General features: G+C 59.4%; 1 protein-coding gene across 1 annotated transcript; it reads right to left on the minus strand.

Moving 5' to 3' along the window:
• Positions 1-274: 274 nt before the first annotated feature.
• Positions 275-13621, minus strand: POLRMT (RNA polymerase mitochondrial). Its single transcript, XM_027713122.1, has 21 exons — positions 13564-13621; positions 12891-12986; positions 11740-12599; positions 11295-11425; positions 10065-10251; positions 9549-9698; positions 9256-9423; positions 8765-8935; positions 8064-8303; positions 7055-7834; positions 6663-6785; positions 5520-5642; positions 4448-4627; positions 4259-4345; positions 3884-3997; positions 3243-3292; positions 2883-2981; positions 2490-2562; positions 1952-2034; positions 1477-1547; positions 275-922 (listed from the first exon to the last, which is right to left on the minus strand). The coding sequence occupies exons 1-21, from the start codon at positions 13619-13621 to the stop codon at positions 873-875; spliced, it is 3894 nt and encodes a 1297-aa protein (XP_027568923.1). The 3' UTR covers positions 275-872.
• Positions 13622-13919: the final 298 nt, after the last annotated feature.

Raw genomic sequence — 13919 nt, forward strand, 5'->3', positions numbered from 1 at the left:
AGATAGGAGGCTCCTGGCTGGAAAGGCTGCAGTTGGACCCCATGAAAGCCCCACTCCCTCTGCAGCTACACTGGCAGAGTTCTGTGTTTCTGCTACAAAAGCATTTTCAGAATGTGATGCTCCTGTGAGCAACTGAAGCCCAACCAGTCAGTAGAACAGGACCAGGCTGGGGAGGCAGCAGTCCCATCTCCCCACACCCCCTGGAAGGTGAGGCGAGAGCCCAGGCACCCTGCAGCCTTCAGGCAAAGATGCCAAGGAGCACACAGGTCCCATCTCGTATTTCAAAAACCATTTTATTTACAGTATTGTACATGTTGACCCCTGAATTAGTGGTTTTCCCTGTTCGAGCCCCAGTGAGCAGCAGCAAAACCCCGCCCTGGAAATGGGAGTCAGGAGCTGCAGAGGCTGTGCTACAGAGTGGGGACAGTGCCCAGAGCTGGGGCAGAGCATGGAGCAGCACCCACCCCATAGCCAAGAGCAGGGCCAGGGCTCCTGCTGCGTCCAGAGTGGCTGCCTGTCCCTCCAGGTCTGAGCTCCACTGGTGGAAAGGAACAGCACCCCAGGACAGGCAACAGGTGAAGTTTGTGGGGAGCCAGCCCTGTCTACTGTTGCCCCTTTGGCCCCACCCCAGCTCAGGGCTGGGTGCCCTCTCCAGGTGCTGGGACACAGGCAGCGATGGCAAACAGTGCAGAGCCTGGCCCCCACTGGCTGCTCCTGCAGAGTCCCAGTGTGCCCCAGCACCTCGCTGTGGGGCAGGTCTCTTGCTGGGCTGGCAGCTGCACCCCCTTCCCCATGAGATGGAGGACAGGCCTGGAACCCACTGCAGCCAGAGAGGTCCAGAGGTAGCTCAGGGTTCTGCAGGCAGCCACGGCTCAGCTGAAGAAATAGGTGGAATCCATCACCTGCTTGAGGTTGAATTCACCTGGGGGGAGTGAGGAAGAGGAGAGGTCAGAAAGCAGGGTAGGGATGGACAAGGGGGAGAGAAGCAGCCTCAGGGTATGAAGGATCCCAGCCCCTGGACCGTGCTACCCATGGAACACTCTGCACAGAGGTCAGGCAGAGCCAGATGGCCTGGCAGACACAGGGCTGAGGGATTAGAAGGAGTTAAACTAATTGCCTTAATCCCATTGCATGTATATCATCTAGATCTTGGCAATTACTATGCTGAGTCCCTCAGTCCCATCTCCCAGCAAATGCTCATGGTTGGAAACAGATGGGAGCAGAACAAGAGCGGGATGGGATGAGCTCGGTCAGCCCGGGGGAAATTCCCCGGGGGATCAGTGGGAGGGATGCTTACAGGGATGATACAGGGGAACGTGTCCAGGCTCTGTCCCATGGCTCTGCAGTCCAGCACAGGAGGGAACACCTGATCCTATGGGACAGCTCTGGCTTTCTGTCTTTTGGGGGCCACTCCATCTCATTTCCCTTGTCTCCAAACCACTCCTGAGCTCTGCAGTTCCTATCCCATGCTCCTACCTGTCCTGGGGACATTTGACAGCTGCTCCATTAGTTTCTTCTGCCAGGCGGCTATGGTCTCTGTGTTGGGGCTGGATGAACCAGAAGAAAGCAAATCAACATGGGAGCTCTGGGAGAAGGCACACCCTCCTCTGCCCCCCAGTGCAGCCCATGACAACAGGATTCAGCTCTTCCAAAACAGACCGTGCACCCTCGAGTGGGAGCAGGAGCCCAGCCCTGACCACAGCAGCCCAGGGCAGGCCCTAAGGTTGCCAAACCCTCCCTCAGTTCTGCAGCAAGAGGGTGCAGAGCCCTTATTTTTCACACTGAGGTTGAAGGCAATTTGGGTGTCAGGCAAGAAGGAAGGATAGGTTCTACCCAGAGCAACCCCCAGGCAGGTGACACAACCTGTCAGCACCTGGACACGATCTCTGGGAGAGGGAACTGGTGCAGGCAGGAAGGAGCATGGTGGGGGAAACTAACAGGCCAGGAATACCTGCAGTATTTCTCCAGCATAAACTCAGACAGATCCTGCAAGATCTTCTCGCTGTGCAGAGCCACAAACTGCTGCCGACAGATCTGACCCAGGGAGACAGGGTGAGGCGCAGGTTAGGAGGCATTTTCCCTCCTTCCCCCAGTGGCAGGTTAGAGTTAAGGGGCAGGAAAGCAGCAGGAGCGGGAAGGAGGTGCTGCCAGACAAGGGTGCAGGAATCAGCCTGGGGAGGTGGGAAGCAGAGGCTGACCCCCACAGGCACAACAGCACTCACAGCACTGCAGAGGGAAGGGCCCAGGACAGGGCAAGGGCACCAGCTCTGCCAGGGCTCTGTTCAGATTCTGAACAGAGATTCTGCCACACACTCCCTGCAGTATGGGAGGGGATGAGGCACCAGCAAATCAGCTGCGACTGCCAGCAAGCATTCCAGGTTCACTTCACCTGGGTGAATCAATCAGCCTATGGAGCAAAGCCCTGGGGAGGCGAGGCCTGGCACAGATCAGCCAGATCTTGCTCACAAGGGACCCCAGAGGACACTTACCTGGTTCATGATGTCCACGGTGAGTGCGTGAGTCCAGTAGCAATCGTGGACCGAGACGAAGGTCAGACCCTGCCTGGGAGGGGGCAAAGGTGCCATGAAGTAGTGCTGAGAGCCCCTCTGTGTGATGACCCCCACCCCATGTAGACCTTCTGGCTGGGACAGGAGCACAGGCCACATAAGGAGGGGGACTCCCTGCATGGCCCCTGCAGGTCTTCAGAGATCCCAGGATGTCGCTGTGCCACTGTCTCCTCTCACCCCTTCTCTGCCAGGAACCCCAAACTCCCACCCACCAGGGAATCCCTAGTCCCACATGGCACCTTGCCCAGTGACACCCTCCCAGAAGAGTCCTGAGCCAAGGAAGAGCCAGCTGAGAGCCCAGTTGCCCACTCCTACCTGAAGCAGTGCAGAGCCGTGAGCATCATGTGTGTGGAGTCCAGGGAGTGGATGAAGTTGGGGGGGAAGGCGTTCTTCTGCTTCACAGTATCAGGCTTCCTGTGGCACAGTGGGACACGGAGGAGCTGGGGCACTTCAGAGCCAAAGATGAGAGCGCCAGCACAGAGGCAGTGCCACCTCAGCCCAGGGTTGAGGGGGCTGCCCTGGAGGGCTCCAGGGCCCTGCTCCTCTGTCCAGCTCTCTGCAGCTCAGGGGGATAACAGGAGCTCTGGCACTCCTTGACAGCTTCCCTGATGGGAAGGCCTTGTCCCCAGAGCACAGGCTGGGGTCACCAGGGGCACAGTATACTTTTGTACTTACTGGCTGCTACTGGGGGTTCTCACGCTCAAGTTCTGCATGCCACAATTCAGCTGTGAGTGGAGAGAGGAGACCAGTCACTACCCTGCACTGCCCGCAGCACAGGGGGCTGGGCACTGCCCCACCCCCCTGTGCCTTTTCAGGGTGTCCCAGCACTGTGGCAGCTGCCACTCCTCAGTGACACCTTGCCCAGCTCCCCTCCTGAGGATACTGGCAGGCATCCTGCACCCCTTCCCCGTGACAGCCCTCGCAGGGTGAATCAGCCTGAGAGGGGCTGCTGGAGGTGAGCAGCACAGGGATGAGACGGGCCGGGGGACGTGAGTCAGCGCAGTGCGCGTGGGAGGCGACAGCAGTGAGACTGAGTCACACGAGCCCCGAGGAGGCTCCTTGGAGCGGGGAACGGCCCGTGCCCCAGCTGCCTGAGTGGGACAGAGCAGAAGAGCTTCCTCACCAGCCCACCCACACCCTCCAGGCTCTGCAGGGAGCGATGAGGCTGGAGGATGTTCCTGTACACACGGATCTTACCTGCTCTGCAGGCTCACCCACCGGTGGTGCCAACCTGCCAGGCTCCATCCCAGCTCCTCCCTGCTCCCACCATGGCACAGGGAGGGGTGGATGAATCTTCACACCAAACACTCACTCACCACAGTGGACTTGAAGCGATAGTAGGGCTGCACGATGGGGAGCCCCAGCGGTGTGACCCACTCCACTGTCCGCCCCGACTGGGAGATGAGCTTGGCACTCTCTGTCAGCCAGTGCTTCAGAAGAGGTGAAGAAGCAGCCGGAGTTAGTGTGAAGCTGGGAGACCCCATCCCCTCCCAGTGTGGGCCACCCCGATTCCTACCACAGACTGGGACTTGCTTACTGGCAAGTAGCACAATCCCACACCTCTGGGCTGGGAGGAGGAGGATCCTCTCTGGGCCAGGACCCAGGAGAACCATCTCTCCCCCTGGTCTATGTATGAGCGGACCAGGGAAGAAGAAAAAGCAGAGGGAGATAAGATGCAAGAGGCTTTTCACCTGGATATCTCGAGTTGCTGAGAACATCTCCTTGATGCTGTTGAACACCTGCCTCACCAGGTAGTGAGATGCTTCCCACAAGTATTCCTGCACAGACCAGAGGCAGAGCGATGGGTCAGGCAAAGGGACAGCAAAAGACGCAGAGGAAAGTGCCAGGACCCAGGGAAGGGGGACACAGAGGCAGGTCACCTCAGGGAAGTCATCGATCTCCTTGAGACGCTTCTCTATCTGCAGGCGGCCGCCGTAGCGCGTGACCCCGTACACCACCGTCATCACCGTCTGCTTCACCACCTTGCGGCTGATGAAGCCCTGCAGCACCTGGGCGATCTTCACCCCCCGCTCGGCGTCCTTCTTCCGAAACTCCTCCACCTGAGGAGAAGAGTGCCCCAGGGGTCAGCCCCAGTGTGAGCCACGCTGGTTTGAGCCCCCTCTGTGGCTGGGGCCACATGAGACCCTCCCGTGTGCTGCCTGGTCTGAGCTCCCATCAGAATTCCTGCAGCCCATTTTCACCACCCTGGATAACAGAAATCACCTGCTGAGGGGATCAAGCACAGGTAACCATGCCTGTAGAGCCTCCCCTGCTGCCTCTGCACTGTCCCTTGACAGGTTGGTGTTGCCAGCTGGGACAAGGACACGGCTCTAGGACTATGGGTCAGAACTCAGGTTCTCCTGCCTCTGCCCCCCAGTGATAACTGAGCAAGCCCTGCACCCTCGTGAGCTGCTCCTGCTCTCTGGTGTGGTGCTGCCTGCAGAAAACCTGCTGAGACCCAGACGGGAGAACCAGGGTCCAATGCCAGCTGAGTGAGCCTGGCAGGTCTCAGCACTCTTCCAGCAGCTCATTTCACATCATGTCTTGCCAAGGACACCAAAGACTTCATAGCAGTGCCAAAGGCTGAATCTCTTCCCTCTCCTTCCTACTCAGCTCAAAGGAAGAAAATCTCATAACTCATGGGCCATCCAAGACCAAGGGATGAGGAACACCCTCTTCCACCTCTCTGAATTACTTCTCCCAGGCTTCATTCAGAAGTGAGGACAGCAGAAATTCCAGGGGTTTTCTCACAGCCACCTCTATGAGGACAGATGTCCAGCCAGATCCCACTCAGGGATGGAGACTCCCTGTCTCTGACCAGCTCATGCCCCTCCAGCCCTCTGTACACTGGTCTTATTCCCACCTTTCTCCTCAGGAGCAGGAGTGACCCTGTGCACCAAGGGGAGGAGGCAGGTCCAAAAGGACCCCCCCCACGCCCCTGCTGTGCCTCACCTGCTGGGCCACTGCACTGTAGACATCCTGGGGGACACTGCAGGGCATCAGGTTGACAGACAAAGCACCGATGAGGTCCCGGCCGAGCGCTGCGTAGTGCTGCAGCCCGTTGCAGGAGCCATCCTGCGTGTGGGAAGAGCAGAGGGGAAACAAGGAGTTAGCACGTGGACAGAGCTCATCTGCTGAGGATAGAAAAGGGAAGGAAAAGCGCAGGAAGTTCTGGTGCTCCCCAGACCACACCGGCAGCAACGTTTCTCGCAGGAGGTGTGCTGCTGTTCCTGCCCCCCTGGGCTCGGGCACTCCCTGGTTGCAGGGGGTTGCAGCTGTCCCAGGACCACTCCTCAGGCAGGACCCCCTCCTCCCTGCACCCCCCTCCCTGCTCCCTGCAGTGTAGCATGTCCTGATGGCTCCATTAACTGAGCGCTGATGACTCAGGCGGAACGAGACCGTGGTGCCCTCCAGAAGAAGTCCTTGCCGGAATTTCATTAGCTGCACCCTCCACACACCCCCTGCTGCTCTCTTGATCTTTTGTTGTCATCAAAATATCAGTCCCGACTGTCTCACGCACATTCCAGACCATTGCTACTGGCAGAACAAGCGCTGTTCCCCCCACTCAGTTAGAGCCACCCAATCTCCTCAGGAAAGGAGCAGCCCCCCCCCAGGGACCACAATCAGCCACGGTCCCCATGCAGGCAGGAAGGACAGGGGCCTTCAGGGAGCTGAGCAGCACCTGAGCGACTGCACTAGCCCAGAGCAAGGACAAGGCATATGGTGACAGCCAGGACACTGAATGCGGGGGACAACCAGTTCTGTTCCCATTGCCTTTCTCAGTTCCAGACCTCCCATCTCAGCTCCTGTAGAGCTGTTTGGCTTCAGCCTTGGAATGGGAGTGGAGCAAAAATCCCTGAAGACTCAGTACAGCTCTGAACACTCCAGACATGCAGGTGTTGTCATGCTAGGCCAACTTCCAGTCCTGATCCTGTGGCTGGAGAAGGTGAGACTGGCTTGGCTCTCACCCTGCAGCAGCTGCCAGCATTCTCCCAGCCAGGCTCTGCTTGAGCCAAGGGATGCTCCTTCCCGCCTGTCCCATTCTCCTGCCCTGCTGAGCCTCACATGGGCCATGCAGATCTGCTGGGCTCCTACCTGGTGAACTGGGAAGTGAGAGATGTAGGCTGCCGGATCTGGGGACCTTGAGGCTTTGGCGATTTCCATACAGCATGCCAAGGCTTGCCAGGGCTCATCAGTGTTCATCCACCACTTCCTGCCCTGGGAACGTGAAAGCACAGGCTGGTAGAAATCACAGCATAGGCAGAAGCCCCCGTGCTCCCGGGATACGCTAGGCACAGCTTCTCCTCCCATCATGCCTCCAACTTCCCTCGTATTTCATCATGTTTTCAAACAGAAATGTGCTATTTAGGAATCTCTGCATTGCTTTGATTCCCTTTTTTCTCTCAAAAATGTATCTTTCAAAATGTTTATGTTTCAAAATGGATTTGATTGCCATTTTATTTTACGTTCTAGAAGCTCCCACGTACCGTGATCGGGTGGTCAGCTGAGTCCAGGATCTCCTCCATGATTTCGTTGGCGTACTCCAGCCGCTCCTGCAAGGCGTTCTTCTTCTTCAGCCCCGTCAGGTTGATGAGGTGGATCTTCAGCCAGTCGAGGCCCCTGGGCCCCAGTGGCCTCCCCTCTGCAAACAGCAGGATGGCCCGGGTGACATCGTTCCCCAGGTGGTTGAAATACGGCGGGCACGGGTAAGTCCTGCCGCGGAAATCCATGTTGTGAGGGAACCAGAACACCTTGTCCCTGACGTAGTTGGCGATGGAGAGCTTGTAGAGCGCGTCCATGCGCAGGCTGTGCATCTCTGCAGCCTTCTTCTTGCACAGCAACAGCTCGCGCTTGAGGGACTTGCTCCAGGTCGAGGAATGGCCGGGAGCGGTGGGAGGCTTGGGGGCCTCAGAGAGGGGCGGTGGGATGTCCAGCTGCTCGTTGCCTTTGTCGTTGAAGATGGAGATGATTATATCCAGCACCGGCTGGTTGATCTTCCAAGCGCAGTTGCCCAGCTGGGTCAGGGCATCCAGCACGGGATGGAGGTTCACGGGCGGACACTGCTCCAGCAGCAGCTGATGCTGGACGTCCCCATCCACGAAGCGCATCAGCTTGGTGTCATTCACGACAAAGGCACCGAAATGGGGGGAGGTCCAGGGCACTGGGGGACACAGCATAGGCATGGCAGAGGAATGGAAGGTCAGCGTGGTCTCTGCAGCATCCGTCACAATCTGGGAGAAGATGGGATGGGGCTTTATCAGCCCAACCTGGAGAGAATCAGAGAGGGGAAGGTCAGCAGCAGAGGATTAGGGCTGGAGTCTGGAAGAGCCTGTGGTCAGCCATCCTGTACGGATCACATGAAGTAAGGAGAACCAGGGGCTCCTCAAAGTGTCCCTGAGCAGGAATGGCAGCAGGGAGGGAAAAGGGCCTTGCAAGGGTCTGGTTTTCATGAAGGGGTGACCTGCACAGTTCCAGAGCCCCCAGGACAAGGCTCACCTGCCACATGTTCTGGTAGGAGTAGATGTGGTAGAGGACAGGAATAGACTTGGACTCCAGACGAGGATTGAGGAGGTTCCTGGGCACCGTGACGGCCTTCACCAGGAGCTCCAGCATGTGCATGCCCAGGCGCATGAGGACCGCGTACGGCCAGCTGCAGTCCTTCAAGGTCAGGGAGGAACCTAAGCCTGCTTCTGCCACCAGCTTCTCCCAGTATTCCCGTGGCAAGTACTGGTCAGGCTAGGAGGTGGAAGGAGAAAACGCGGGTCAGCTGGAGGGGCCAGACACTGCTCCCAGGGGGTTTGCTAAATGGGATCTATCTATCTGGGACACGGTTCTGAGAAGGTTCCTCCTGTCTCTGTGTCCTTGTGAGGTCCTCCCTGATGGGTATTCGGGGAAGGATGGCTGAGGAGGCTGGGGCAAGCCCAGCAGTGAGAATCAGGACAGCAGCGCTGCAAAGCCCTTCCTCCCACCAGATCCCTGTGCTGACACTCCATCCCCACAACACCCTGCCCCTCCCTCCCAGATTGCAGACCTGCTTGCCCCCCCCGCAAGCCACGTACACTCAGCTCTGGAAATGACCTGCTCACCTGGCCCTGGAGGCCCCTTTCTCCCTTCCCATCCCCTCCTGCCATGCAAAGTGCACCCTGCTCAAGTCCAGAGCTCTCCTACACAGGACACCTGACTCCAAGGGCTCCTACCTGGCTGTCCTTTGCCAGCAGGTGGATGTAGTCCTCATAGACACCCTGCAGCTTCTCCAGCTGGTGGCTGCGCAGCTTCCTATGGGTGACGTACCTGCTGTAGACCTTGTTGCTCAGCTCCCTGGCCAGGACAGCCAGGGACTCTCCTTGTGGAGAGAGTGTGTTGAGGACCTGGAAAAAGGGAAGACGGAGAGGGTCTTAGGAAGGAGGAACAGAGAGACAGAACAGAGAGACAGAGCAGGATTAGAAGCTGCTATGAGGGAGCACAGGAAGATTCTGATTCCCACAATGCTGAGCAAACGTCGAGGAAGAAAACACAACCAGGGCAGGGCAGAGACTTCTCTGGCTGCTCCACACAGGGAACAGACAGCCTTCACCTAATAACCTGGGAAAACTCTCAGAAGTTTGAATTTCGCTGGACATCAGTGCTCTGTGACAGTCCCATGGCTGATAGTCTGGCCCTGCTCCCATGAGGCAGGGCAGGTTCCTACCTGCAGCATGATGCCCACGTACTCCTCATCCGGCAGCAGGCACAGGTAGGGGTAGAGCATGTTGTACTTTGACAGTGCCCTGGCCTTAACCATGCTGTGCTTGGACTTCTGCAGGGCCTGGAGAACAGCATCGTGCCACTGGGAGCGGAGGGTGCCCAGCAGCTCACGCTGCATGGAAGAAGAAGTAAGAGAGCTGGTCAGCTGACCACCTCTTCAGCCCACGGACCCCCAGTCTCTCCCACAGGTCCCAAGGGCTGCAGTGCCCCCCTGCCCCCAGACCTCTTGAGCTTTACCGCTTTGACAGCCTGCGGGGTTGGGGGCTTGGCTGCCTCCACTGACTCGATGGTTATGGTGTTGTTCAACTCCATCTCCAGCTGCTGCTGGAAACGCTCCTGCAACTCCTCCACAGAGAAATCCAGCTTGGGGTATGACACCACCTTTTCCTGAAACAAGTGCAAGGCACTATGTCATGCTCATCCTCCCAGCTTCCCTCCAAGAGGCTTGTAGAACAAGTCCAGACGTCTCTAGCTGGTAAATCCCACAGGCTGCTCTGCTCTTGTGTCATGGTCAAGCACCTCCCCAAACAGCCCTTCTAGCACATAAAGGTCACCTCCAGGCCCCTGCCAGCCCTTGGCTTCACTCTTCCTCTGTAAGGCTGTTGGTAATATCATCCATTTGATGATTTGTGTGGGCTATTGAGCAAAGACCATGCTAAAAATGCTTCCCTTATAGAGTCCTGAGCTGGACCTGAGGACACCTGTGAACATCACCTGGCCAGCTCCAACACCTCCCTGAGCTCTGTGGCTTACTTTGGAGTAGAAGTCCTGGAGCAGAGCAGACTTGCAGGTCTGGGGCTTGGGTGGAGGGGGCAGCTGGTAGTCGGGCAGGACAGTCCTGATGGCCCTCAGAATCTTCTCCTTCTCATCTTCCTCAAACAGGCACTTTTGGAAGAGCTCATCCACGTGGAAGCCATCGCTCTTCAGCTGCTCCAGGTATCTGAGGAGGGGCAGACAGGACAGGCTCGATCTTCCCCAGGGGCCTGAGCCTGCTGTGCAGGAGCTGCTGGGGCGGGATTTGCCTCAGCACAGCCAGTCCCACAAGGTCACCCCCCTCAGGTTACAGGGATCAGGTGTCCATCTCTCAGCCTGCACCACTGTGGAGCCCTGGCCTGGGCAGGGAGGCCGAGCTCCAGCTGCTGTGGGACCGTGCTGCCCACGGGCAGCCCCACGGTGTGTGCTGCACTGACACAACTCCCACACCAGGCAGGACGGGCACTGCCAGCCCCCTCAGAATCAGCTGACTGAAGATATTCACTTGGAGGCATCTAGAACTTGTCAGCCAGCCAAAGGACACAGAGGCCAGCGATACATCCCCAAGGTGTTTGTGCAGCACCAGCGGATCAGCAGCTCTCTCCATCCTCTGTCGGGGAGCTGGCTGTGCAGCCAGCCCCGGGCACTGCCCCTAGACCCAGTCTGTGGGATCTCACAGGGCTCCTTCAGCTCCCTGCTTTGGCCTGACACTTTCCTGCCCACTGTGCTCCGTGAGATCCACCTGAATCTCCTGAGCATGCTCCTTCAGAGAGCCCTGTGGGAACTGGCTATCTGGCTGAGCCTGCCAAGAAGGGGAAACTGTACGGAAGTGCCGTAAAAACAGAGGAGCCAAGCCATTCCCACCAGGCAACGACAGAGAGGCCAGTGGAAGCGAGATGCCCAGGATGGGTGGGGAATCAAGGAGTCCCTGACTGGAGAGGGGCTCTCCCAGCCCAGCTCTGGGGAGAGAAGCAGCTGTTCTCACCTCCCACATCTCCTCTCCCTGCATGATCTCAGACAAACTCCCCAGCAGCTGAGGGTGGCAGGGAGGGTGCTGCAGGAGCTCTGCCCACCCCAAAACGTGGCCACGAGAAAATGGTCAGAGCATCCAGGTGTGCACGCAGCAGGGGCAGCTCTTCCCAGCCCCAGCCCCACGTGTCTCCCAGTTCTCCCAGCACAGGCTGTGGAGCTGCTGCCCCAGGGCTCAGCGGCACCTGAGGCAGGTGTTACCTCCAGATGGCCTCGGGGGACGACTGGTTCCGGCCCATGCACTGCAGTGCTGCTGCGTAGGAGTCCAGGCTGGGCCGCAGGCCGACGGACTCCAGCACGGAAAACAGCTGGTCAATGTGCTGCAGGCAGCCCTGGGGATGAGAAGGGAAAGGGGCTGCGGATACACCGACACCAGTAGCCCCAAAATCATAGCTTCACGCCCCTCTACTCCTATTTAGACTCAGTCACCTCTACCCATTCCCTTCCCCATCCCCTTCTTCCCCTCAAAGCCACCTCACAGGGATTCGTGGCCTCATGCCAGCTTTGTTCCTCTTGGCAGAAGCCAAGTGCTCCCTGAACATTTGCTGAAGGCAGGTGTGACAACTACAAGTAAAACCATGACCAGCTCAAGGCTCTTCCTCCTGAGCTATCCCTTCTCCCACCCAGAGCACCCGTGGCTCAGTACCTTCCTGGCCCAGCAGCGCATCACAATGTTGTAGGCACTGACATCCAGCAGCTTCTGCTTCACTGGAGATCTGTGGCACAGCATGAGGATCCGCTCAGCCTGCTCCGGCTGCTGCAGGAACAGGAAGCACTCCAGGGTGGACTGGATGGTCTCCTTGTGCTGGCTGCTGTCCTTGTCCTTCAGTGCCCTCCGAGGCCTCTCCAGCTTCACACCTTCCTTCACTGCCACCACCCTGGGCTTGCTGTGGCTGTAGAGGCTGTGGGGGCTGGTGGAGCTCTGGCTCCAGGCAGTGGCTGCTTTCACCTTTGGAACTTTTGAGGTCTTCAGGCTTTTCATGGGTTTTGCTTTGGGTTTGCCTTTGGCCTTTATCTGGGCCTCTGCCTTGGCCTCTGCCTTGGCCTTTGCCGTGGCCTTGGCCTCTGCCTTGGCCTTTGCCGTGGCCTTGGCCTTTGGCTTGGCCTCTGCCTTGGCCTTTGGCTTGGCCTCTGCCTTGGCCTTTGCCTTGGCCTCTGTCTTGGCCTTTGCCTTGGCCTCTGCCTTGGCCTTTATCTTGGCCTTTGGCTTGGCCTCTGCCTTGGCCTGGCTTCCCAGATCCAGCTGGGAGGCAGCCATGGATAACTTCCGCTCCAACTTCAGCTGCTGGATGCACGTCTCCTTGTGCAACATCTCGACCCAGCTGTGGGGCCGGTCTGGGCACCACCCTGCCCTGGGAACTGGCTGCTCCTGTGTGGGGCCAGAGGCCATTGCCTTCTGCAGAGGGTTCTGGTGCTTGTCATTGCCCAGCGGGGCCAGCTCCACCTTGTTGACTGTCACCTCTGGGGCGTCACTGCTTTGGAGTTGCTTTGCTCGAGCTTTGAGCACTGGAGGGAGACAGAGAGAGGTGATGGGATGCAATGCAGAAGGTTCTGTCCTGCCCTGGGCCTCACTCTGGGAGTGCCAGGAACGTGCTCAGAAAAGAGGATCCACACAAGGACTTTATCCCCCCTTGGCCAGCCCCACTCCCAGACACAGATTCTGACCACTGTCTCTCTGGGATCCACCTGCAGGTTGGGGCCTATCCCAGCATCTCAGGAACCCACCCCAGCATCCCGAGAACCAAGCTGTGGCTGGTCTGACTGTTACCTGCTCACTGCAGCTCTCCCAGCACTCACCTTCCAGCAGCTCCGTCCTCTCGCAGGTGCTGTTCCTGTTCGCCTTCTCCTTGGTGCTGGCGGATGAGTAGCTCCTGAGGACGCTCCATGGAACCCCTGCTGCGGAAAAACACGAAGGTGCAGGGGGTCAGAGGAGGCTTCACCCCTCAGAGCGCTCCCTGCCCCCAGCCCCGCCCTACGGTCAGGGCCCAGCTGGGCACAGAGGTGAAAGTGAGCGAGTGGCTTTTCTCAGCTCAGCTGCCCCAGAAGCAGCGCCCGAGGGCCGCAAGGGGCAGGAGGGACAGGGACGCCCCTCACTCCCTAGATCCGGACGCTCGGAGGGAACGCGACCCCAGGGACACCACGAACTCCAGCGCTGCGAAGGGGGTGGCAGGACCCTCAGCATGGGCAGCGCTACCCCACAGCTGGGACGGGACCCAGAACCCTCCCGCTCCTGTTCTCTGGAGAGAAACAACATCCAGCACCTCCACGGTCCCGCCTCTATCCCTGGGGGCCTCACGGCGCAAAAACACCCTCTCAGCCCCCAGCTCTGTCCCAGTGGGGAGGGCCTGGGAGGGGGCAGGAACGCCGCGGCCCGCAGCTGCGTCCCGGGGGATGCTCCGGGACCGAGGGCCCCCTCAGCCCGGCCGGGCCCTGTGCCCGCCCCTGCCCGAGCCCCGGTGCCCGCGCTCACCGGGCCCCCTCAGCCCGCCCGGGCCCCGCAGCGCCGCCCGCAGCCGCAGCAGCGCCATCTCCGCGCCGCGCGCGCCGCCCCGCACCGCGCATGCGCCGCGGGGCCAGTGCTGCCGCGCGGCACGCCGGGAGCGCGAGTCCTGCTCCGCCGAACCACAACTCCCATGGTGCACCGCGGCCGCGCCACCGCCCCCCCCATTCCTTCCCTCTCCCCCCCTCCCGCGCCCCCTGGCGGCCGTGACGGCCCCGACGGGGCGGGACCGGGACACGGGACACGGCGGGACCGGGACAGGCGGCACCGGGACACGGCGGGACCGGGACACGGCGGCACCGGGACACGGCGGGACCCGGAGGGAC

This window comes from Pipra filicauda, unplaced genomic scaffold, assembly GCF_003945595.2.
Source record: "Pipra filicauda isolate LSUMZ 115617 unplaced genomic scaffold, ASM394559v2 scaffold482_size497672_pilon, whole genome shotgun sequence".
NCBI lineage: Eukaryota > Metazoa > Chordata > Aves > Passeriformes > Pipridae > Pipra > Pipra filicauda.